Source organism: Paramisgurnus dabryanus, chromosome 16 (assembly GCF_030506205.2).
Source record: "Paramisgurnus dabryanus chromosome 16, PD_genome_1.1, whole genome shotgun sequence".
NCBI lineage: Eukaryota > Metazoa > Chordata > Actinopteri > Cypriniformes > Cobitidae > Paramisgurnus > Paramisgurnus dabryanus.
Window position 1 is genome coordinate 13,155,281 of NC_133352.1, and position 27,391 is coordinate 13,182,671.

General features: G+C 39.5%; 1 protein-coding gene across 5 annotated transcripts; it reads right to left on the reverse strand.

The window, feature by feature from the left end:
• Window positions 1–3,044: 3,044 nt before the first annotated feature.
• kdm3b (lysine (K)-specific demethylase 3B) lies at window positions 3,045–26,780 on the reverse strand. 5 transcript variants are annotated; one of them, XM_073812219.1, is made up of 26 exons: window positions 26,347–26,780; window positions 25,098–25,271; window positions 23,970–24,083; window positions 23,755–23,860; window positions 23,527–23,651; window positions 23,380–23,448; window positions 23,073–23,267; window positions 22,530–22,928; window positions 21,220–22,444; window positions 20,906–21,113; window positions 20,596–20,807; window positions 16,389–16,541; window positions 16,148–16,252; window positions 15,920–16,047; window positions 15,177–15,441; window positions 14,490–14,737; window positions 13,650–13,922; window positions 13,347–13,518; window positions 13,165–13,255; window positions 12,494–12,624; window positions 12,281–12,400; window positions 8,791–8,814; window positions 4,516–4,655; window positions 4,260–4,436; window positions 4,043–4,177; window positions 3,045–3,958 (listed from the first exon to the last, which is right to left on the reverse strand). In XM_073812219.1, exons 1-26 carry the CDS (start codon window positions 26,527–26,529, stop codon window positions 3,878–3,880), a joined length of 5,253 nt encoding a protein of 1,750 aa, XP_073668320.1. In that variant the 5' UTR covers window positions 26,530–26,780; the 3' UTR covers window positions 3,045–3,877. The 5 variants fall into 5 exon arrangements, with proteins under 5 accessions (XP_073668320.1, XP_073668319.1, XP_073668317.1 ...); XM_073812218.1 differs by having other exon boundaries at window positions 22,530–22,931; XM_073812216.1 differs by having other exon boundaries at window positions 22,530–23,246.
• Window positions 26,781–27,391: the final 611 nt, after the last annotated feature.

Genomic DNA, 27,391 nt, shown 5'->3' on the forward strand with positions numbered 1-27,391 from the left:
TATTAGAGGATCTAAAGTTTTAATAGCACAACACAAAATATCAGGCCAATTCACAACATGTCGCTACTAATAAACAACCATCATCATTTGCCACAACAAATGTGTTAATAAACAAATTACTACAAACTTCAAATAAAAAAATCAACAGTGCAGCATGCAGCATTTTTTGCACTTGGTTTTACAAGTCAATTCAACCTATTTTAAGTTTTTGCTTGTGAAAAATTAAGTTGAAATCTTTTTTTTTTTTTTTTAGAGTAACATAAAAATATAAGTTGATTTGACCAAAATGCTTAATGTTATATTTTCACATTCCTGATTTACTGTGAATACGTTTTTTTTATGTCTGCAGAGCATAAATTGCTTACAAGCACATAAAATAATAATCTGTTGCTTTAAACATATGCAGTTACATGTAAATAGTTTTTGTCTATATTAAATATCTGTACCATTTATTAATCATTTATTATGGCGCTTACTTACAATCACATATAATGTGCAGTTATCACTTTATTAGCCCCTATCTTAAACATGTAGGTTTCCCAGACAGGGATTAGCTTAAAGCAGGACTAGGCCTTAGTTTAAATAGGAAATATAATTAGTTTTAACAAACATGCCTTACTAAAAACATTACTGGTGTGCATTTTGAGGCAAAACAAAGGGCACTGATGTATTTTAAGATATGTCAGTGCAAGTGGTTTTCAGTTTGTACAGCTATTGGAAACCGGCCCGTAATGTAATAATCTACAAGAATATGTAAAACAAATGCATTAAAGAGGATTCAAGTATTTAAAAGCAATCTGTAGGTGAGAAACACTATGTCGCCACCTAGTGGACATAGTATGAAGCACAACGCATTTATTTAAATGACAAGAAACGTGCCTGCATGCCTGATGCCCTTTGAAAAACAAAAAGTGCATTGTGTTCAATTCGGTTCTTATTACAGTATTTATGCACGACCTTTACACCAGTTATTCACATCTCTCCTTCAGTATTATTGATTTTTCCTTCTTGTTTTTATTGCAGTCGGTCAAATATCATATAGCAGATAACTTCAGCTGGCCTTTTTTATCACAAATGATTAACACAATGTTACTTAAGCATTGCTTAATGTAAAACTGTGTGGAAAATCACTTAAGTGTCCAAGTCCAGTCAACAAAGTAATCTTTGTTTGCAAAAATACTGTTTATGGTCAAACTCAAATGTTGAGCACTAATCTTAATACTAATACATTTACTCTGTTTACCTTAAAATGTTTATTATCTTTAAAATATATCTGTTTGATCATGTGTCTGGCTGTAGTGTCAGGAGGAGGTGGAAGGAAGAATCAGATGGATATTCATAATTGTTTTATTTACTGGAGGTTCAGCAGCAGCTACAGGACTTTACACAGGGATTTTCTGGAGAGTTAATCTGTTCATCTTCTGATCTGTCAGTGCAAGTTATTTTTAGTTGAGACAGCTCAAATACGTGCCCTAGTCTAGAACTTAAGCCTTAAGCCTTGTTTGTGAAACCCAGGGGTTTATGTTAAAATATAAATGACAAAATAATGTCTAAGTGATTCTTCTGATTTAGTGATGAGATGATGGATGATGTGACTTAGTTTTCAGATAACATTTGTAATTCTAATATAGGCTATGTCTGTCAGTAGATGGACTACGTTGCTGTTTAAATGTTAACACTCAACTGAAATGTTTCTCATGATTAAGAAAATCTTGTAATATGAAGGTTCATGATTAAAGCAACACTATGTAGTTTTTTTTACCTTTAAATAATGTCTCTAAAAGTATTTCAGTGATAGAACAACTTTTAACTGGACAAATTGTACTGTTGCTGCAACCTGAGCAACCTCCTAGCTGCTACAAGCACACTCTGAAAGTGGCGGTGGAGGGTAGGAAACACAGCCCCGCCCCTCCCCCTGCCTGCAGAAGAGTGTCTGATACCAGGCACTGTTGCACTTTTCAACCACATGGGGGAGCTGTAAGTCATTTTTACATGGAAACTACATAGTGTTGCTTTAAATGCCTCGAAAAAAATAAAATAATTTATTTAATTAGAAAATCTAAAATTAATTTATGTAGAAATATTTTGAAATGGGTGACTTGGACTGAACAATGAAGAAAATCGCCAAAAGCTTCTTGATAAAATGACAAGAGTACATTTTTACAGTCTAGGAAAAGAGAGACCACACTGAAGATGATCAAATATAACATTAGCGTTAAAACAGTTGGGATATAAATTCCTACAGTTACATCTGTGCTTTATAGTCTTGATAATCATAACATAATTCTTATGTTTAATTAAAAATTTTCTTCAAGGGTTTGGAGCAGTTGAAAGAAACTAGAAACAAAATCTACAATTTTTTTAAACAGGAATGCACTTATGTATACTGCTTATGGACATACTACTGTCCTCACTGGTACACATATTTTTTTTATCCGATTTATTAAAGGTGTAAAAAGAGAAAAACAGTCACCTCAGATATAACACAAGATGTTTCTCAAAGATCCTTACATCATTTCTCAAGGCCTGTAAACTGCAAGACAAAACTTTAAAGGGACACTCCACTTTTTTTGAAAATAGGCTCATTTTCCAGCTCCCCTAGATTTAAATACTTGTTTTTTACCATTTTGGAATCTATTCGGCTGATCTCCGGGTCTGGCAGTACAACTTTTAGCATAGCTTAGCATAATCCATTGAATCTGATTAGACCATTAGCATCGCGCTACAAAAAACCAAAGAGTTTTGATATTTTTCCTGTTTAAAACTTGACTCTTCTGTAGTTACATCGTATACTAAGACCGACGGAAAATTAAAAGTTGTGATTTTCTAGGCAGATATGGCTAGGAACTATACTCTCATTCTGGCGTAATAATCAAGGACTTTGCTGTTGTAACATGGCTGCAGAAGGCAAAATTATATTACATAGTGCCCAATAAAACTTTCAATAGCGGGGGACTATTTTCACAAACTGCGTAACTCCAGGGAAGCTGGAGTGTCCCTTTAACATGATGGTAATTTGACTGAACAATTCAATGTAAACGGTGTATATTTCAAAACTTTCTTTTATTGCAGTGTCATCATGAATCACAAAACATCTTATAAAATAAAATAGTAAGCATTAAACAGATTACTAAAAAACATATAATAGGGCCGAATCATTTTTTTGTAAACCTTTATTTTGTGGAGAAAGTAATACACACTGCTAAGATCAATATATATATATTGGTACATATCAGTGAGCAGGAGCTCTGCAGAACTGAAATTGTTGATTTTTCAATGATTACTCCTCAAAGCCAGTCTAACGCTTGTGGTCAGAGAAATATTAGCTAATGACATATAAAATGCAAACAAGAAGGACGTTCTCTTCTCAAAAAAAAAGAAAAATTAACTAAAAAAAAAAAATCATACAAAACTTTGGTCTAGTTCCCTTCCACGCTCCTGTCCACCTCTCTTGGAAAAGGTGGCGGGAATCTTTTCGTTAATTTTTTGTCTGTTTACCCTCTTCTCAACCCAAAAGCTCTCCTTCATTGAAGAGCACAATAAAAGTATGTACTCTAAGAAACCCAGTGCTCACTTTTTCACAGAAGTTACACAGAAGGCCATTTTAAAAGACGCATGTCAGTTTATATCATCAGCTTTCTGCACAGTCCAACAAACTTTCAACGCCGAGAAAAGAACAGACTTTTTAAATACAGAGAAAAAGACTGAAAAAACTAAACAACGGTTTCGTAACACTGATGAAGCTGCATCTTCATCCTACTGAAGCACCAACAGACGTTCCCATAATAAACAGCTTGTTTTGTGATCTCACTGGCCTTATCCAAACCCAGACGTCCCAACCAAGACATCACTTCTCTGTGATTTCTCCATCGTCAGTTCAAGAGCGGCCTAACTTGGGCTCGTGGGATTTAAGCGTTCCCACCGAATCCTTCACGGCATGGTAGATGATGTTTTTCACCTGTAAACAATGACCATTTATATCAAATTAAATAGTAGAAAGAGAAAATTTGTAAGACGTTAGGCAGATAAACTAAAGTAATACCTGTAACTTGTCCTCATGGTTTGTGTGAGTGGTGGACAGATGGCGAAACTCTTGCGTCAGTCTAAAACAGTGCTTCACGTGCTCGGGAGAAACAAAGTCCTCTGCAACCTTAATACAGCTGTACAGGTTGTGCACCTGAAAAAAAGTTGAGGAAATTTGTGAAGATTTTTGTGTATGATTTTGTATCTAACTAATTTTGCATAACCTCAATCCTAACCTGATGTGGTGCTCCAGCCGGGATAAAAACAGCATCTCCCAAAAACTGAACAATGGACCATCCTTGGACCCCATAGTCTTCATACAGCCTGTGACGCAGTGCTTGGTCCAAGTACCAGCTCTGATCGTGAATAGGGTCGTGGTCTGGTGGGTTCTCCTGACCTTGTTCCTCTCCAACCTGCGATTGGTTAGCAAAATAAACATTAAATAAATAATTACCACCGAGTTTATCAATAGAGAAGGAACTGTTTTCCCACCTTTCGAAGGAGCTCACGAATTTTCTCCGCATCTTTAGCGGCATAGATGTGCCAGAGAGCTCCAGGTTTCTCTTTTATCTCATAGACTCTTCTCTTAGTCATATCATCAACATCACCTTCTTCTATGGTCTGCATCACCTCTGCAGTAATAACAACTAGGTCAGTACACACACAGCAACTAGAAGTTGTAGTTGACAGAACTATATCAAAACTTCTCCACATAACTCTCTGTAAAATTGACAAAACGCACGGCACTGGAACAGAAAGGTGACAAATGCCAATATCATGTGTTTATAAAATATTATAAAAAAGAAATGACAACATGAAGGTCCATCACCTAGACTGAGAAAAATGAAAAGAACATGGAAATATTTCTTCCTAAAAAACAATTAGGACTGAGACGTGTTATACAATACTTCATCTTTCAAAGATGAAGATGATTGTTCATAAAGAGATTTTAATGAGACACACAAAAATCTGAAATTCTTAAAGGTGCCAAAGCATGCACTGAAATAATCTGTTAAATTGTTTTCTGATATCTACATAGAAGGTTTGTGGCTTTATTAAGTGTGAAAATGATTCAGAGACAGTTTTACATGTCCATTTACAACCCTAGGATTTGCCTTTAGAATAAAATGGTCTATTACCTTATTTGAATGGGTCATGAATAATAATGTTGAGCCCTGCTCTGATTGGCTGTTTCACAGAGCGGCTCATTTCAGTAGCTCTCTGTGTGTGTAAACAGACCGTATGTTTGAGCCTGTATCAGATGAAGATACTGAATTTGAGGAATGATTAATAGTTTGGAGATTGTTAATGGACGTATGTGAGTGGTAAGTTTGTGTTGTTTCAGTATGGATCATCAAAAAATGACTGTAACGTCAATAGTAGAACTTCAGCCTAAACGCTAACATAAAACATTAACTAGCATATAGCGCTAACTCAGCAGTCACAATTTTGTTTTAGCATTGATAGAACATTGTAATTAATGTAATGTGTAATTTAATGTTGGGGAGTACATCTCGACTGTGACGTCACAGTCGGTGTTATGATGAGATTGTTCTGTTTTCCAGAAGTCTTTTGCATGCACAAGGTTTACATAAGAATGAGGAAACAATAGTGTTTGAGACAAAAAATATGTCAATACCATGTACAGAACTCTCATTATTCATCTATGCCTAGATAAATACAGTTTTACATTCTACAGCACCTTTAATATTTAAGCAGGATGACAATGTAATGAATATAAAATGCCCACAGTGGTTCCTAGTGCCCATCCACATTCAATGTTAAAAAGCTATTTGGACAATCTGCTATATAGTTTAAGTTGTGTTCCTAATAAGAAAGAAAAATGGCACTAGAAAAAATAAGTGCAAGTTAATTTTGGGTGAACTGTGCATAGAATAAAATGTGCCTGCGATACTCATGCGTGTTTCATCAGTAAAGCCAGTTCTGTGATTAGAAGTAAATCACCATCACCTGCTTTCAGATGGAGCGGCATTACACAGAGCCGTAGTTCACCAAGAAGCTCAGCAAAATCGCATAGATTATTGGAGTCGATTTTCCTCAATTATGAAAGCAATTTTGCCTAGCTTCACTGTGAACTACGGCTCCGTGTAGTACAGTGGTCACCAATCCTGGTCCTGGAGGGCCGGTGTCTCTGCAGAGTTTAGCTCCAACCCTAATCAAACTCTGCAGAGACACCGGCCCTCCAGGACCAGGATTGGTGACCACTGGTGTAGTAAATGACCCTCCATCTGAAAGCAGCTGATGGCGATTTAATACTAATCAACGAACCGGCTTTACTGATGAAACCTGCATGAGAATCGCAGGCATTTTTTTGCACATCCCTAATGTCCTGCTAACTTACATTTTTTTAATGTAAATAACAATTTATGTATGTTTTGATTTATTACAACCTATTTTTCCCAATACATCGTCTTCCCTTTTAAAGGATAATTCCAGTATTTAACACTTTGAGTCTCATTTCTGGTTTGTTTTGGATGAACTACAGTGATGGACATAGAAATTTTGACAATGGGTCGTGTCTTGACTTTTTGACTCGTTTAGAAGCGTCTCTTGACTGCTTCAGAATGGAAGTCAATGACCATGCACAAACATGTCATTAAAACAACACTTAACGTTCATTTTCAAAACTGTACTACTCACCGAGTGGTTTGTGGTGTTTGTTGATGATTAAAAACAAATATATTGGCGCAATGTATGATTTCAATCCGTGTTATTTGCTATAGTGGAACTATTTTTCCAGATACCTCACAACCGCGTATATCCTTCCGCTCTATATTTGAGTCTGAAGCGTTAGCACACTCCCGACCACTTGATGGCGACAACCACTTTGTCATACAAGTACGCTCAGTGTCTAGCGTATAGACAGTCACAATCGAGCTCAACTTCAAACCTAAAGCTGGTCACTGAGCCATCAAATATAGGAAAAATTTATTCTGAGAGAAACCGAGCGAAAAAACTAGAACCACATGTAAACAGACCCTTTTTTGTTTCCCGGCGGCGGAGTGATATATCAGCGAGCAATGAGTCTTCCAAGAGAAGTCAATGGAATTTTACAAAATGCCAAATAAAACACGACAGAAACTGTATTTTGTTACAAAACTTGTTTTTAATAATCAACAAACACCACAAACCACTCGGTGAGTGGCAGAGTTTTGAAAATGAACGTTAAGTGTTGTTTTAATGACATGTTTGTGCATGGCCCTTGACTTCCATTCTGAAGCAGTCAAGAGACGCTTCTAAACGAGTCAAAAAGTCAAGACACGACCGATTGTTAAAATTTCTGTGTCCATCACTGTAGTTCATCCAAAACAAACCAGAAATGAGACTCAAAGTGTTAAATACCAGAATTATCCTTTAAGGTCACAGGAAGAGATTTATTTGGTGTTTGGTAATGATTATTTTAAAATATACACAAATGCCACACTTTATTTAAAACAAATGTAAATAGGGCTGCACGATTATGACCAAATTAATTCTCACTACTTTCCCCTAACAGAATTTACATTTATATACTTCCTCTGCATGTCAAATTATTTATGTTGGCTACACAATGAGAACCATTACTGAATTAATTGCATTTTTTTTTACATTAGTAAATATAGACAACACAACAATACTAGACTGCTCCCATGCGATTATAATCATTCAAATTGTCAGTTCAAATGGAACAAGTTCCCTGAAGCAAGCACAGTAACATTCCCCATAAATCAGCTACTTGTTGTCTTCTCTTAGCTCAACAAGGCCTTGCACACATTTTGTATTCATGGGGGAGGAGTTTATGCAAATGTTAGGGTTTGTGATGTCACAAACCCAGGAAGAACTTTATTGTAGTCCAAACAGGCTCTTTTTTGTAGTTATAAATATGTGATTATCTCACTCTTTAGTGAACTTTGTAACTTTGCAGATCTTTAATTTTTAAAGTGATAGTTCAGCCAAAAATAAAAATTACCCCATACAACCTCAAGCAATCAGAGTTACGTATGTCCATCCTTTTCATACGAACATATATTCAGATATTTCTGAAAATGTCTTTGCTCTTCCAATCTTTATAATAAATGAATAAGGGGTCTGCTCCTTCAAGTCCAAAGATTGTGCATCTGTCCTTCACAAAAGTAATCCACACGGCTCCAGGGGGATAAATAAAGGCCTTCTGCCGGTAATCAATGTGATATTGCAAGAAAAATATTCATATTTAAAATTTTACAAACGAAAATAACTAGGTTCTGATAATGCCACCATCTTGGACTCCTCTGCATTCAGGAGAGAGTATCAGTGTGGTGTACGCACTTTTCGTAGTGACGTATGATGACTACGGAGAGTTGTGTTGCTCCCCGCTCTGAAAAGGATGGACATATGTATCTCCGATTGCTTGAGGTTGAGTAAATCATTGGGTAATTTTAATTTTTGGCCACAAACAGCAACAATGCACAGTAACTGAAGCTGAAAAAGTGGAAACAAATAATAGGACCCCTTTAAAACACTGACATGCCAATGCATTTAAACTCTCAACGGACTGTGAGAGGTTACAATCCTTAACTGGTAAAAAATAAAGTGCATTGAACGTAAATTGTGCAGGCCTAAGTGTGCTAACCGCTACAGTTCACAAACCCATTTATTCGATTAATCGTGTAGCCCTAAATGTAAGGTAGTAAGAAATGGGTTAAAGCAATGGGAGTAAAGACCAAGAAAGAAGAAAAGTTGGAGGTGCATGCCTGACAGGTGAGATAAATTAAAAAATGCACAGACCTTTGAATCCAGCGTGGTCTGCTTCTGTGAATGAGAAATTATGCCACAATCAAAAGTAGTAAGACCCCAAGTGTAGAGGTTATTCAACAGGCCTTGACTGCATCCAGCCCAACGGTTTGCAAGCTACTGCGATGCTTAGACGCTTGCTACAATTTGCACTTTAAAGCCCAGTAAACTATATATATGGGCAGATACATTATCTACGGCAAATTTACCATGTTACTATTGAATGGGCTGTACTTCTGTCCCTCACAGCTTTGCTTTAAAGGAGCAGTATGTGATATTGACATCTAGAGGTTGAACTTGGTACAGCAGTCTTAAATCAGTCAAAATATTGCAGACTGATCCCCTCCTCCTTACCCCCCAGTCACATTAGCTACAAGAGACAGAGAGGCTGTTTAAACTTGGCATTAACATGCGTGTTCGTCGATCGGATCACAAGTGGACGACGTTAATGCCAGGTGTAAACGGTGTTCAAAACGTTTTGAGCTCGTCCACTTTCAACCACTTTCAACCACATCCAGAGGTAGTCGAAACCACTTTCGATCGGATCGCTTTGGAGTTGCGGAACGCATATGTGGTTGAATGTGTTCGAACAGCCACACGCGACCGCCTTCTCTCCGCCCATTTATCTAATCTGAGGTATTAAACACAAATTTTACAAATTTTTTTGACTTCTGGCGTGAACATAAGGTGAACAGCGCTATTTTTAGCCGTTCATTGATAAAACTAAAGCGTCTGATCTCCGTAGTTTCGTTTTGAAAGCGTGTGAAAGTTGCGCGATCCTATTTCATCAATTGCGCTGAAAATTTAGAGAAAGCTCTTACATACACACGTACAAAACTCTGTGCAGCATGTTTACTTGCTAAACAAGCAGTGGACATAACATTAGTTTGCGTCCATATAAACTCATAATTACTCCCGTTCGGGTTTGAATGACAGCAGAGAGACTCGCCCACCGTCTCGACAGACCACCCCTCACAGTATTCAGGACAGAAGCGGTCGAAAGTGGACAAAAGAGACGGATTTAAATACCAGGTGTAAACGTAATGTGTCTCTCTCGTCCACTTGTGATCGATGAAAACACATCGTAATACCAAGTGTAAACAGCCCCTTAGATACTAGCCAATGAATGCCCATCAAGCGGGTGCGTGTCGCTCGGTGTCGCTCACTTTTGTAGCTAATGTGACTGTAGGGTAAGACTCAACACTCAAATTGGTTGTCAGACACCTACATTAGCGCAACTGACAATGGAAAGCATTGAACTTTACACCAAGTTTATCTGCTCAATTTTACGAGAATGCTTGGAGTTTTTTGGGGAAGGGTGGATTGCAGATCGTTTGATTGCTTTCATGGTTGCAATATGTCGTGATTGTCTGCAACTGGTAGCCGAGCTGTTAAAATACACTAATGGGAAACAGGCAGTAGGCGGGATCACAGAGACCAAAACAAAAACAGACATTTTGACAGAACGCACATTTCAACGCATAATAACTTGCGCTGTTTTTCAGAGAAACAGATGTAAACATGGCATGTTTTGCTAAATATCTACCAACATATAAAATCTTTTTTGGTAGAGTCATAAACCTACATACTGCTCCTTTAAATTAAATATGATGTCTGCTTGAAGGTCTATGAGTGTCATTGTGGCTCTTGTCAATTAGCTCTTAATGCATGAGGCTTTTATAGACTATTTTGAACCCTTATAATTGTAAGAGTTAAGGGGTCTAAATACTTTTGCTAGGCACTCTGTTATATGCAACCAGCAGTGGACCCAAAGTATCCATATAGATTAGATTAACTAGTTGTAGGTCTATAAAAAGCGTTTGAGGCATGCTTATTAACAATCAGACATTGGGAGAACAGTGTGGATTCTGAGTTTATCATAGCTATAATGAAATGATGAGGGCACAGGACCAAACAAAAAGTCTCAGAGAGCAAAAACATCTACCTATGCAAAGAAAATGTAGCTTCTTAGCAGTTTAAAAAAATTATTTAAAATCACTGTGTATATTTAGAATAGACAAGTACATTTTAAAAGTATGTTTGGCTAATGTAAAGAAGCTCTGGATGCACTGAAATTTCTGAAAATGGCATTTAAAGTTTTCAGCCGAAAGAATGGAAGATGAAAATATACACCGAAAAATCAATGGCGTTCCACAATTTCCATCAGTGCTTAGCACTCAGATTACAGAGGGATGCTCAAAAATGTGTGCAGCACTTCATTTGTCATATACAATGGCGGACGGTGACAAAACTCATCACAACATGTATGTAGCCTGTCATGTGTGTGGCTCGTCATGTCAAAATATGTGTTCGGCGCTTTAAGTAATCTTATGTGCATCATGTGTCATTTCAAAATACAAGTCTGCAGACGCTTCGAAAGGGTTTATGATAAAAAATGCGCTCACTTTGCCAGATATTCGCTTAAAGGGATAGTTCGGCCAAAAATGATATTAAACCCATGATTTACTCACCCCCAAGCTGTCCGAGTTGCATATGTCCATCGTTTTTCAGACAAACACATTTTCGGATATTTTATAAAATGTTTTAGATCTTTCAGTTGATTAAATGTAATGTTACAGGGTCCACCCATAGTCCACGACCTTCAAGTCCAAAAAAGTGCGTCCATCCTTCACAAAATAAATCCAAAGGCTCCAGGATGATAAACAAAGGTCTTCTGAGGGTAATCTGAGCGGTGTTGTTGTAGAAATATCCATATTTAAAACTTTATTAACGAAAATAACTACCTTCCGGTAGCGCCACCATCTTAGACTCCTCTGTATTCAGGAGAGAGTATTAGCGTAGTGTACGCACTTTTCTTAGTGACGTATGACAAATTCGGAGGGCGGGGCACAGAGCAGCAGCAGAGAAACCACTGTACGCTGCGTAAGCTCTCATCCTGAATGCGGACGCGACTAAGATGGCGGATTACCCTCATAAGACCTTTGTTTATCATCCTGGAGCCGTTTGGATTTATTTTGTGAAGGATGGACGCACTTTTTTTGGACTTGAAGGTCGTGGACCCCGTAACATTACATTTAATCAACTGAAAGATCTAAAACATTTTCCAAAATATCCGAAAATGTGTTTGTCTGAAAAACGATGGACATATGCAACTCGGACAGCTTGGGGGTGAGTAAATCATGGGTTTAATATTATTTTTGGCCGAACTATCCCTTTAATCTCATGTGTAATCAGAGTTTAGTGTTAAGTTAGTGTCTTGAGAGTATTTTGTGAACGTAAGCATCTCTTTTGTCATAAACCCTTTCGATGCGTGTGCAGCAGGCATGTATTTTGACTAGACGCATGATGCACATGTTTTACATGACGCAACAAACACATATTTTGACATTGGTCGTTGAAGTGAACATGGTTTTACCGACAGTTTCAGGATCCAATAATTAAACACACCTGAACCTGCAAATCTTTAAGATGACCTGTGCAAGGTAACACTTGGCCGTAACGAACACTGAAGGCTAATACTTACCACTGTCTTGGTCATCATCACCTTCTGGGATGCCAACATACACCATGACGTTGACTGCATCGGACACATCAAGATGCAGGTTAGTAGTGCCAACCTTCCTGTCTTCTGTGGAAATCAGTCCTGAATGCAAAAAAACAGTAGGTAACAGATCAACTGTCAGGATATATCAAAAAAAAATTACTACTGACAGGACATTGAATCGAAAGCCCTTACCATATGCATTATACATTTTCGGTCCGAGATCGGGACGAACGAAGAAGTTTGGAAGACGAGATGCCAAGTTAAGGCGGCCATCTCTTTTTGTGTATTCCGGTAGAGGAAGGTTATCCATAAGATCATCAAATCTGCAGATGACAGTAAGCCAAAGTTTAAAGGGGACAGAGAATGAAAAACCATTTTTACCTTGTCTTTGTTAAATATTGGTAGTCTACCCGCATTCACAAACATACAAAAAGTGCTAGACATGCTAAACATCTCAGTCTCATAGAAATTCCTCTTTTAGAAATGTCAGCCAGAAAACGGCCCAATCTGAAAAACTGATGCTTATGACATCACAGGCATCTCACTGCCCCTCCTCTTGGCTACATTTTTTGAGTGGCAGCAAAGTCAGCCAATCAGTAATGAGATTGCAAGTTAAGTCAGTAGGGGGAGCCAAATAGGTACAAAACCACTTGTTTAAAATCCCCCACCCTAATAGAGCGATCTGAGAGAGGTTTTTAGGAAGCTTCTAAGGCATTACAGACCCAAACAAATTTTTTTTGTCTACATGTCACATCACAGAACAAAAATAAATACCCCGTTCAATCATTCTATGTCACCTTTAACAAATGTCAAGCTCCAAGAACACAAATTACGAGCATTAAAAAAGACACTATTAAATTTACCGAGTAGGCATCATGTCTCTGAAATCTTCTCCAGGAGGCCAATCTTTAAGTTTCAGTACCATAGGCTGGCCATCTCCACCTTGCAATCGTTCTAAAAAAAAAAAAATTCCAACATTTAAAAGGACAGATTAACAAAAAACAACAGTATAGCATGCCAGCTTTCTTAAGGGGGCAGTACTCACTGGAAATAACCTTGAAGCCATCCCAGAAGTCTCGAACCTTGACATCAGAGATGATGGCGCAGTTTCTACAGTTGACAAGGTCCACATCCTGGTCTCCAAACTCTTCACTAAAGCCTTCAGGATTCCACAACTCACTCTTTAGCTTCCTGTGTATGCCTGAGACCAGCACAGGCTAAACAAAAGATGACCGTGTTATAATCATACAATAGCCACATGTCCACAGTCAGGCCTAAAGTGAACATGCTACAGGAAATTAAACCTTTAGAAATACCAAAGTCCTTCAATTTTGTCAGCACCGCTCACCTGTCCTTGTTTCCAGCACTCTCTGAAGATCTTCCAGTTATTACTGTTGCTGGGGTCTTGCAGGCATAGCAGGCGTCCGTCACATAGCCAGGTGTGGGAATTGTGTGGGTCTAAAACACTCAGACCCATCATCCCCTGGCTGCGAAGAACGCTCCCCGACTCTCCGCCTTCTGTCGACCCTGTTGCACGCCGACCCTCTGCCTTCTTTGTCTCCACCACTGATGCAATGATGTGATCCAGGAAGTTTGGAAGCCCTCCCTTCATTTTATCAGCCTGCAAGGCAGCGACAGAATGATCAATTCTTGTTAATGGACAGGGATTCAAAATGAAAAAATATTTAATTTAACTCTATACTGTTAACATTAGTTTGGGGGTTCTAGAATGCTTGATTCTGATTGGCCAATTGCCTGAAAATACAAACAAAGGCTCATTCAATATGTACAATTGACAAATATGGGATTGATTTACAAAATGATTAAACCAAATGCATGTTTGTCCTGGTTGGATTTTAAACTTGAAGCTGTTGGGAAAGCGTTTTTCCTTTTTAGCGTTTTTTGCATTTCTTACAAATCAGCTAAAAAATGTATATCAACTCAATATTGTGTGTCTATACATTTACTTGCGTGGCTAGTAGCTGTGTAATAAGCAAGATAATATACACCCAGCCACCTGTTGTCACATAAATCCAATCAGGGTCCTCAACACCCTGTCGGGATTTATTTTCCATTCCACATATAATATTTACGAATACATTTTAAAAATCAAAGCCTACAACAGTTAAAACCAAATTATAAAGCAGTGCCAATGTAAAAAAGATGTATGCATGAAAGTATCCCATACACTTGCTGTGGAGAATACTGGAGGGAAAGGGACTCCACCCTCCGTGGGAACCTGTGGAAGTTTTCCAGGACTAGAGTTCAGCAGATCTCGGAGGCTAGTACCCTCTGCTTTCGGTTGGGAAGGGACGGAGCCCAGCAACAAACTATTGAAGAGCTTGGGGCTTGACCCCGAGGGTTTGGAGAGGGTGCTGAAGGAGTCCAGACCAAATGGAGCACGGGAGTCACGACCCATCATGGAGCGCAGAGACTCTGAGATAAGACAAGTGTTACTTCATTAAAGGCCATTATTAACATTGTTTAAGAGTTGGATTCCTCATGCAAAACATATTCAAAGTATCAAAAATGCAGTTGGACAGCAGTAATGGAGTAATTCTGTGCCGAATGCACTTCGTCAGGATTCGTACAAATTTCCGAAAGTTTTTTTGAACATGAGATGAGATATTCAAATGTAACAATCTTGCTTAATTTATTTTAATGAGCAATTTCAGTACAGGAAATACAGTGGAAGTCCTTATATGGGCACTACACCTGGAATAGCGCACGCACACACCAACCAATAGATGACACGAAATCAACGTCACCAGAAAAGCGTGTTGTTGTTTGTGAGGGAAATTTAAGCTTGTTCCACTTCCTATGTAAGAGCATGTCCCATCCGTTTACAGCATAAAGGCTCTGAACTTGGTCTCACCTTTGGGCTCCTTTTGTGTGGCCAGGTCAGCCAACCAGTGAAGGGCTGAGGAATTGCCTCGGCCATCTTTTGTGCCTGGCGTCTGGGCGGTAGTGGCAATAGTTGTGCTGTTGTTTGCAACACTAGTGCTTGATGTTGTGTCAGTGCTGCAGCCCTCTTCGACAGGTTCGGTTTTAACTACTACACCCGTCACAGACTCCCCATTGGGACGCGGTGTGGCTGAAGTGGATGTGGCACCGTTTCCCGTACTGTGAGCTGCACCTGACTGAAAAAGTAAATTATAAAGTAAAGGGAAAGTTAAGAAAAAAATAGTAAGACATACGAAAATCTTAAAGCAAACTGAACAAAATGTTAAATTTAAATCTCAGTGGTGTCAAGTTTTTGACAAAGTACCATATGACTATAACTAGTTATGAGACATGAAAGAACCAATACATTTTTTAATTGCCAACGTGCCACCATACCGATTTGTAGTTCACTAAATAAGCTCAAAAAACTGATGATGCTCTCACACAAATGTAACCCACTGGAGTCATTTGGATGATTTTAATGATGAATTTAGGTGCTATTTAGTGGTTTGGAGCTTTATAAAAGAAGATAACATCAAAGATTTTTTATATAAAATGATTTATTTGTGTCTAACTGAAGAAAGTCACATACATCTGTAAGTAAACTTATAGAGAATGGCTATATTTGGTATAATTCTGGTTTAAATCTAATGTTACATAAAGCTGGCAACTTGCCTGTGAAAGGCCATTTGGAGCACTCGGCCGTACGAAAGGCTTGCTGTGTCGACTCGTGCAGGGACAGTTAGCTTTGATTCCCCACTTTCCTCTGGCTGCGTGTACCATGTCACCTATGCTGTATAAGGCTTAAGGAGAGAAAAACAAATGCACAATGTTTATGGACCTTGTTGTTCCAGTTACTTTTTCTCCATACATGTCATTTGTAATAGAAATAAGTGTCCTAACCTGTGCCAGGTATAATTTGAGTTGGCATGAGGTTCTGTGGTTCATGAGGTTGGCCTTTCGCACACTTTAGCCATGAAAACACGTCTTCGTCAGGCCCATCACCTTCTGAAAGAGCAGAACTATGAATCACGACATGTAATGCAAGGACCGCAGATACTAAACTGAATCAAAATGATAAGTTAACTGTACAATTACATTAATACGCTTATGATAAAACCTTTATTTCCAATGTACGTCCTACCTTCAATTGGCCTGTTCTTGCGCAGCCGATAGCAGTCGAGGCAAACACCAAAACCGCACTTGCGACAGACCCAGTGGATGTTAAAGAGTGTTGTTTCACAAACGTCACACATTTCTCTTACACCCCTGACAGCTCGCTTCCATGCCACTTTTTCTGCAAAATCAAACGGTGTTATTAGACTCAAACACTTTAAATCTTTGCATTTATGGGCGGCAACGGAAGCGCCCCCCTTAAAACATCAGGAGTATCTGTGGAATATTGCTCATTAAACCACTGCAGTTCTTGTGATATCAATGAGTGTGTTTACATGCACAGTCTTACGCCGATTATGCTTAATAAACTGATAACGTGTGGGGTCATGTAAACTTGTAAAACGGTTTTCCTTTATCGAGGAAAGCCCATAAACTTTCTCACGGTTTTGTCCATGTGCGCATGTCTCCGAGTATGAAAGATAAACGTCACACGCGGAAGTAAGCGCAAAGTAACGCATAAAAGTCTCCGCTCGACTAAAGCAGTTGGCAGAGAAACTGTGAAAATAGAAGCTTATGTTACATTTACTGGTTCTGTAGACACGAGAAGAGATACAACAGTACAGCTTAAGACAGATATGCTGTCGGCTTTTTGATCGACTATTATGTACTATAGGCGGTGACGTCACTGCCTGCGAGAAAACTGATAATTCTCCAAGTCCCATGTAAACGCAGTTGTCTGCATAGCCGGTTTATTGATTTGCATGTAAACGCATGAAAACAGTTTTCTATAATAAGCCGATTTTTGATAGTTATCCGCTTATTCTGTGCATGTAATCGCACTCATTGTCACTCATTAAAAATACTAAGCATAATAATATTTCACAGAACAAATACTATAAACGTTTGTTTTAGATGGAATATTAAAAAATTTTATTAAATTTTTGCACCAAAACAGCATGAATAGTGAGAAGTTTTTTTTCCCAGTGATTATATTTGATTTATGCCTAAAGAATACATCCCTCATGTATGGCGCTTTTCCATTGGATAGTAGGACCTGGTACGGCTTTTTCTAGTACCACCTTGGCTGATGTTTCAAGCAAGCCGTACCGATACTAAAACGAGATGTGTTAACACTTCAGATAACTGACTGGTCAGAGAATCGTCACAACAAGCATCATTGCTAAATGCAAGATTAGCTTTAGACTTGTGCGCAATCAAACAAAACAAAGATCTTTGGTCACCTATGCATTGTTGTACGAGTTTCCAAACTCCCTTTTGGCGAGGAAAAACATCCACATGCCAAAAAATAACAAAGTGTTGTGGGTTTGCTTGTATTGCACTTTCGATGAGACTGGAGTAGAGGCGTCACAGCTATAATGGTAAGTCTATAATCCCACGCATTTCCGTTAGCCGAGTAGAGCCGCATGGCCATACCACCCAATGGAAAAGCGACTTTAAATGTACATGTACCCATGAAAATGCAAATTAGTCCCAGTTACCACTCAGTCGCACCAGATAGATAAATATGTACATAGATGCCTCATTTGGCAATTCAGCAAAATCAAGTCAGGAAAATAAATTTTAAAACAATGATCAGAATCTTTAAGTATGATTTATTGTCAGCTCGGGTTAACTAATGTAGCTAACTAATGTTAATACATAGTACCTTACTGCATGATGTTACTTAAATATGTTTAGTTAGTGCAGATGTAGTATGTTTAGTTAGTTGACATTTCAAGTCACCAACCATTGGCAGGTGGGGCAAAAAATTTGTTTTAGGCCCTGTTTATACCCCTTCACTCATTTACCAGTAAAAATTAAGACAAACATCAAAAACAAAATACATACATTTTGCGAATTTATTGTGTTACGAATAATGTAATAATAAATTTAAATGGTTTCGATTCTGCTATTAAAGTTAACTAGATAGAAAAGTTTGAAGACAAACTTTATGTTGGCTTGACAAAGCCTGGCCTAAACGTTTAAAACAGTTTGAGAGAAACTTAAAACAAGTTTAGTTTAGTAGTCTAACTTTTCGTAAACATGATTTAACAAAGAGTTAGCAAGTTAACATGATTAAGCACTAAGTTAGCATGATGTTAACATGAATTAGCATGAAGCTAGCAGGATGCTAACATGAATTAGCATGAAGTTAAGATGATGCTAAAATGAATTAACATGAAGCTAGCATGATGCTAACATGAATTAGCATGAAGCTAGCATGAATTAGCATGAAGCTAACATGAATTAGCATGAAGCTAACATGAATTAGCATGAAGCTAACATGAATTAGCATGAAGCTAACATGAATTAGCATGAAGCTAACATGAATTAGCATGAAGCTAACATGTAGCTAATATGAATTAGCATGAAGCTAGCATGATGCTAACATGAATTAGCATAAAGCTAGCATGAAGCTAACATGAATTAGCATGATGCTAACATGAATTAACATGAAGCTAGTATAATGCTAACATGAATTAGCATGATGCTAGCATGATGCTAACATGAATTAGCATGAAGCTAAGATGATGCTAACATGAATTAGCATGAAACTAACATGATGCTAACATGAATTAGCATGAAGCTAGCATGAAGCTAACATGAATTAGCATGAAGCTAGCATGATGCTAACATGAATTAGCATGATGCTAGCATGATGCTAACATGAATTAGCATGAAGCTAAGATGATGCTAACATGAATTAGCATGAAGGTAACATGATGTTAACATGAATTAGCATGAAGCTAGCATGATGCTAACATGAATTAGCATGAAGCTGGCATGATGCTAACATGAATTAGCATGAAGCTAAGGTGATGCTAACATGAATTAGCATGAAGCTAAGGTGATGCTAACATGAATTAGCATGAAGGTAACATGATGCTAACATGAATTAGCATGAAGCTAGCATGATGCTTACATGAATTAGCATGAAGCTGGCATGATGCTAACATGAATTAGCATGAAGCTGGCATGATGCTAACATGAATTAGCATGAAGCTAAGATGATGCTAACATGAATTAGCATGAAGCTAAGGTGATGCTAAAATGATTAGCATGAAGCTAACATGATGCTAGCATGATTAGCATGAAGCTAGCATGATGTTAACATGAATTAGCATGAAGATAAGATGATGCTAACATGAATTAGCATGAAGCTAGCATGATGTTAACATGAATTAGCACGAAGCTAGCATGATGCTAACATCAATTAGCACGAAGTTAGCATGATGTTAACATGAATTAGCATGAAGCTAGCATGATGCTAACATGATTTAGCATTAAGTTAGCAAGATTTATTATGAAATTAGCATGAAGCTAGCATGAAACTAGCATGAAGCTAGTATGACTTAGCATGAAGCTAGCATAAGGCTAACATGAACAAAAGACCCAACCCCCATGTCTCTATGATGTTCGGATCCAGAGATATAAGGCTTTGTTTATGATGTTGCTAGGGTGCTCATATTTGGTTGCTAGGGGCGTGGCTTAATACCTTGATAAGAATTCTCAGAGACTGATTGGATACCTGAGTAAAATGAGCCCACACCCATGTCTCTGTGACACTGTGCTGCAAAGATATCCATCTGGGCATTTTATAATGGCAGACTATGGGATATGTTGCTAGGGTGCCCAAAAATGGTTGCTAGGGGCGTGGCTTAATAGCTATGGGACGATCCTGAGAGACTGATTGGATGCCTGAGTAAAATGAGCCCACCCCCATATCTCTACGACACTCTAAAGTGAAGATGTTCCATTTGGGACGCTTTTATTCCCTTATATGGGCATGTTTCCTGCCCCATTATAAGTCAATGGGGAAATTTGGGGGCCTCTTACACCCCAGAGGTGAAACTTACACCCCAATGTGATTTATGTTCTTACAGTGCCTGCCACCCTCTTCAAATGTGGTAACTCACAAGTTTCTACAAATTTCTCGTTCGCAGCTATGACCCGTCAAAGTTGGTCGTAATGTTAAGTCAATGGAAAATTTGGGGTGTTTGAGCGCCCCGTTTAGGAATTCGGTAAGTCGCATCAGTTAAAAAAGATATAGCATAAATCTACGTACCAGTCTTAAAAGTTTTGTAAAGTTTTGTGGGTGTAGCTTGAAAGCGCTAGGAGGAGTTACTGTTAGAAAAAGTGTGGACCAGAAGAATAATAATAATAATAATAAGCTTAGATCGAAGAACAGTATGTTGGCTTTGTCAAGCCAACATAATAAACATGGCAATACTTACGATGAGGCTCTACCATCATCATGGCCTCTTTTTCTGACATGACCAGCTGGCAAAACTGGTCACCTACGTTGGCCAAAATATATTTGGAGGTGTCCAGGTCAAGTCCAATCGCTGTTGTAGAGGGAAGCCAAATCCCCATTGCCATGCTATCACTCTGCTGTGGACTTAGAAAGCCTTCTACACGAAGGACTCCCTTTTTAGTGAAAGCAAGTCTGTAAGGATGGAAGAGAGGGAAGAAGTGCGTCAATGTGAGATTCCTGGACACATTGGAAAAATAAGTATGGTTAAACACGTCATGCTCGTTGCTAACCTGCGAAAGTGGAAGAATCGGCAGGCCACATTGGGATCGTCATCATCCGAGTCCTGTTCACGAGACTTCCTGTAGCGCTCAAGGCGGCACTCGCGGCATTTGTGCAGGTGGGGTGCCACATTAATGCAAGAACCATCCTGCAAAAAGGACTCGCCAGTCTGCTTCAAGCGCCGTACCTTACTCTGATCTTTCAACACTGACTGTCCCTCTAGATATAACAAACATATTAAGAAGGCAAGATCAGATTCAATTACCAGACTCAATCCCAAATGATCCATCATTATAAACAGTAAACTTCCCACTTATTTTGTTACCTTTAAAAGGTTTGCTCCGTGGACGACTCTTAGGTGCAGTCTGGGTCTTTTTCTTCTCCTCAGGTGCTGAATGAACCCCAGCCTTTTGGCCTTGCGCTGGATTTTCCTCCGCTTCACTCAAGTCAGAGAGGTCACTGTTGCTACTAGACTCTGAGTCTTTTTTGGAGGACTGCCCGCGTTCTCCATGGGAAAACTTCTGTGACGTTTGGTCAAGGGTCGTGGGTACACCTTGATCTACAGCACTGTCATGGGTTCCCGTGCTTACATCTGAACCCTCTTTGTTTGGTTTGGATGTCTGCTGGCCGTCCTGGGCCACCAATGTCATAGATGCAGGAGTGGTCATAGGAGAGGGAGTGGCAAACTGGGGAGTTAAGATTCCCTTAGGGGGTTCTGCCATGGTAAATAAATTTGATTTGGCGTCATTACCAGGAGGGTTTTGAACGGTGCTGCCTGGTGGTGGAACAGCAGACGTCGACGGCGCAGATGATGACAATGCGCTAAAAGGGCTGTGCGAAACAGCTGCGCCATAAGCAAGAAATGGGTTTGTCTCCTTTGAGGACTGTAAGAACAGGTTCTCATGAGACTCTGAACCCTTGTTGCCAGCAAGCGCACCAAAACCTCTAACTGGGCTAGAACTATTAACATTTTTCATCCCACTATTCCCAGTGCCAATTCCACTGGTTCCCAAAGAGGATTTCAGGACCTCTGCAGAATTGGAAACCAGGCCACCACTTATGGCTGTTGGAAACGTGGCTGGAAGTTTGCCATGTGCCTCACTCACCACTCCAAAGGACTTGTTCGCTAGAAGTCCATTGCCTGCTGGCTTGATATCAGGCGCTTTAGACGCCTCTTTCAGTGGTGCAAGGCCAGTAGCAGGTGCAGAACCAAATAGTCCAACAGACGCAGAAGCCACAACTGCCTTTTTGAAACCCTCAGAGGGAGCGTTTTGCTTGAACAGAGTGGGCGGTTCCTTGGCTAGGCACTCAGACAGCGATGTAAAGGCTTTTGACTGACCTTGACTGACGTTCTGGTTCTGAGACATGCACTGGAAGAACAGGTTCTGTGAGGGATCAGAATCGTGTCTCGGGGGTTCTTTCGCAGGTGCAAAAGAAAATCCGAAAGGCTTGTCCTCCTGGGAAGAGCCATTTGTCTGTGCAGGGATATCTCCAAACACTCCCGCACTTGAATGTTTACCAAATCCTGCAGTTGAGGTGGTCTTGGGTGTCTAAAACACAAATAATCAAAACAAATCAATGTGTCACATTCACTTAACCGAACCAATGGGACATTTAATATCGAGTTCATCATACCTGGCTCGCCTCTGGAGTTGTTCCCCACATAATAGATTTCTGGGTTGCATCTACAGGACCAGAAAGAGTCACGCTCGAAGAATTGTCCTGGGAAGGTGACGAGATGGTCACAGGACCTGGAGACACCAGGGCAGCAGTTTTGGGATACCCCGAAAGAACACTGTCCTCCCTCTCAGGTGCTGGGAGCGTTGGGGACGTTTTTGGGGCAGGAGCCCCGGGCACCAAGCTGGGCATTTGGCCCAAAGAAGGAAAAGTGTTTGAAAAAGGTGAAGGGGCAGGTTTCAAAGGAGGTGGTGTCGGAGTGGATGCAGGAAGCACAGTCGATACTGAAGATACGGTCCTTTCTTGGCTTGGGACACTGCCGTTCTCCTTGACAAAGCCTGCAGTCCTTATGTGGTCCTGCTGAGAGGAATTGATGTTGTTAGAAGAACCTTGGCTTGGCAACGCTACTGGACTACAGGAGCTCGTCACCCTCCCACCTACTCCACCCCCTCCATCTTTTCCCTCCACTACTCCCGCTCCCGGCGTCTCTACGCATGTTACCATAGCCTCGGCATCCTTGTTGGAGCCATTCCCATTCTGGCTGTCAGAGGCGCCTTCCCCAGCTCCCTTGAAACGTTTGAGAGTCACATCTTCATCTCCTTGGGATGCTGTTCGACGCCTACGACTAGCTTCACCTTTCCCACCATCACCCTCCTTTCTGCGGTGATCTTGGGTCTGTAAGAAATACGACCCTGTCTGTGAAATCGAGGCTAAAGTCGCACTTCAACTATGAGGTAAGTTTGATTTTAATCTATGACATGACTTTTGACAGAACGTTCAAAAAGTACCCGATGAAAGCTTGGCATACCTCATCTAACTGCTCCACAGCAATCATCACATGAATAACCCTAGGATCAACCACCTGTGTCTCCTCACCCTGATAAAAACAAAATATCATGATTGACACATCATATCATATCGCGAATGTAGTATAGTGCTTGGGTTTTACACAGACCTGGTCCATGGTTATCTCCATAATATGTGAAACTGGATCATGCTGAGATACAAATCCAAGGGACCAGGGCTCCTCAAACTCTGGCTGATAAACCTGCACCCTCCGCCCCTGTATGGTGTACGATCCTTTCCAAGAAATAAAAGAAGCTCATATATTAGGACAGTGCATTTCTTTAAGGTTAGTAGGTTTACTCAAGTCATTGACTATTTATAGAGGGATATAACTGACCTTTGCGAAGGATTTCCTGCAACTCAGAGTCACTGTGCCAGCTGCTGATGGCAGCTTGAAGTGCTGGCTGCTCCTGTAGCAGAGCATGCCTCAAATCTTTATCAGCCTGGAAAATGAAAGATAACATATCCCTAATTTAGACATCTGCGGATACTAATTTAACAGAGAAAGGATTTTGACAAAGCATCTTTGATAATCCTATGATAGGCACTGACCTCAAAAGTGTGCAGTGAATTCTCATTGGGGAGAAACACCAAAGTTCTTGTTCCAAAGAACTCGAGAGGAACCAGGGATCCCAAACCCAGACGATCAACCAGGGGTTTGAACATCTGAATATTGAGCCAAACAAAATACAGGAAACCATGAACGGTGAGAGTCACAAAAGCATCAATAAACATACAAATATGACTTCCTATTTTTCATGGCCATGTCATGTAAAGGGGGAAAGTTTAAGAACGTGGAAATAAGTAAATTATCTACTTTTCATATACAAATATAAGCAGAATCTTAACTTATATTACTTGTTTTTATACATGTGCTATAACGATTATATCACATGCCATATCCAAAATGCATTGGGAAATGCTTATTAGTATTCCCATATGAATCTTCCAGTTTCACACAGATGTTTATTACAGGCCTCTTTCCAAATATATATGGTGCCATGACAAATAAATACATTTTACAAACCAGACAAATATTCTCCACAAACAACAGCACATCAAAAAACTTATTTACAATTGCATATAAATTGCAATCTAAAAAAAAGGGTGAATTCCTGTGTGTGAATTCCTGTGCTTCATTACAAATAAATACATGTGGAAAAGTACCGTATGTGTGGTGCTCTCAATGTTTAACAGTTAAAGCCATCAACAACCACCTTTAGTCGTTTAGTGGCCTAGGGGTGGGCCATAAACCGGTAGGTATGATAAACTGGTAGAAATGTCAACCAGTAAAGATTTTGGATTGAAGTTACACGCCCATGTCACGTTGCTGTGTGCGTGGTCATGTAACTTAACATTAACTTAAGTACACGTATTTAAGCACCACAGTTTTGGAACAAGTGATTGTAAGCCACTGAAACACAAACAATAGCTAAATGCATGCAATATTACTGTGCAAGCGAGACTGCTGCTTACTGAGCACGTGAGCATTCAACTATAAGTTATAGAGGTGGGCCGTGGCATTTAAATGAGGCCCAATTGGCACAAAGGGGCCTAAAGTGTGACAAGAAAACATTCCCCACACCATTACATTAATGAGACAGGTGTTCCTAATAATCCTTTAGGTGAGTGTAGGTAGACAGATAGATATGCACATCAGATTATTGCATCTGAACTCACCAAAGCCGGCCATTGTGTTTGAGCTGCTGCTCCTCCAGCAGCAGCAGCGAGTGAAGAGTCGCTGCGGTTTGCCCAGACAATGGAACTCTCCATCAGAACAGCTCGTACCTCATCCCCATACAACTGCACCCAAGAGCGCCTCCTCCATGGGCAGTCCTCAAACTCCACAAACACCTGCAATAAAGAAAAAACAATTTTAAAGTTTTTATGTAAATCAAGAGGACCTTTTATGTAAGGAATAATTGACGGCAGGCCGTTGAATTTTAAGAAAATAATGCACACCCAAGGTGGTAATGCGTTACACAGTGGGTGTGCATTATTTTCGTATAACGCAAAGGTCCGAAGTCAATTATTCCTCTTATACCACGGTTGCCAGAAACATTGATCTGGTGGCTATTTTTAAGATATTTGACAGGTTAGATGTGCGATTAACAGAAAAATAATCAACACACTTCTCAGCCAATCAAAATAAAGCATTCAACAGGCTGTGGTATAATTAATGACAATCAACATCTGTCACACAATATGGTGTAGTTTAAATGTATCTAATGTAAAGTAATGCATATCAAATTTCTGTGTTATTTTATAAATTTAGTGAAGAATAATAGCATTAGAAAAGCTAACATTTCATCACTAAGTAATAACATATCTTAATGCTTTATGTATAACATTACTCATAAGTAAGTACATTACCGATTTAGCAGCTTTTTGATAAAAATAAATATAAATGTATATATTATTGTTTAATTATACTATTCCCATAAACAATCTGGCACAAAGGTATATTTTAATCACCTATTTATTTGATGTATTTCTATGAGCATAAGTTACATCACTAACAGTTACCTCCTCAAATGTTTTACGCTTTCATTGTGTTTGGGCCGTGTATTGCATCTATAATCGTGCTTAAACATAACGAACTGCCTAACTAAATAACATTTTGACCAAATGCCAAAAATTTACCACATCTTAATATGACACGTGCGATGAACTGCACTAAAGTCAGTGTATGCATGAAGCTTCATAGGTACGAGTCCTCTTTCTGTAGCTAGCTATTTAGCTAACCAAGTTAGCATCCAACAACACATTTTCTATATATATTAAAACGCCCTTTATTGAATGCAGCCACGACATAAACCCATAAGTTGTCGTTCAACTTTATTAAACAGCTAAATGCATCTGTGTTTAACGTGTTTTGTTTGGTTCGTTTGGCGGTCTGCTGTTGTTGTTGTTGTGGTATCGGTCTCACCTCCACCCCAGGGCTCGCCAGTCCGATCACACTGACCGCCCGCACGGTGCCGCGGATCCAGGCCGCCCGCTCCACCTCACTGCCCGACGCTGCCACCGTTGCTGCTGCTGCAGCAGCCGCGGAGCCGTCTTCATTGAACAGCAGCAGCAGGCGCTTCCCGATCAAACCAAGCGAATCGCCCATATTACAACCACCATGAAGAGAGCGACTTGCTGGGCTAAAATCCGCGATCAGTACCGTCCGCGCTGAATTAACGGTTTGCTTTAGTCACATATGACCGACTGCGCCCTCCGCATGTGGGATTTGCATCGGCAAACAAACTAAATCAGAAGTTTGATCGGAGATGTGAGGTGTTATTGTTCGATATGAAGCTCGTTTTCTTCATCCGCCATTTAGCTGTGCAATAATCAAACGCACCCCTCGTACTACTGCGGGACTGCGCTTCACTACTGCCCGAGAAACAGAGCAGCGCCCCCCGCTGGACACTGTATTATTCTACCGCAGTGAATGCAGTGATCTGGAGGTCCGTCTGCTGCTGGAAGACGACAGTGGGGGGATAGATTATTTTATGGTTTTCTCGAGTCAGTCTTGTTTTAAAACCCAGTGAAAATAAATAGAAAATAAAATTAACATTAAAATGTTTATTTTTTTCGCTCTTAGACTGATGGTGGTCAAAAAGCGTCATGCAAGTAACATATGCATGGATATTCTGACAATCCATACTGATAATTTGATTTAGAAATAATTATTGTTTTTCAATTTAATACAATATTTATATTTTGGTTGGCAAAACTAGAACAGGGATCTGCAAAAGCCACTGAATCCATCTACTGGCATGTTGTTTTATTTTTTGGTCACCAGATGGCAGAATTTTACCTCAATGTATGATACATTGTACATCCAAGAATACACAAAGATTTTCCTAGGGATCAATGTCACTTTCAGATAAAGTTCTATTAATTCATACGTCAGAAACACTGAGGTAACCGTACAAGTATATATTAAGTAATTTATTTAGCTTTTCTTTAGAATTGCAATTCATGCT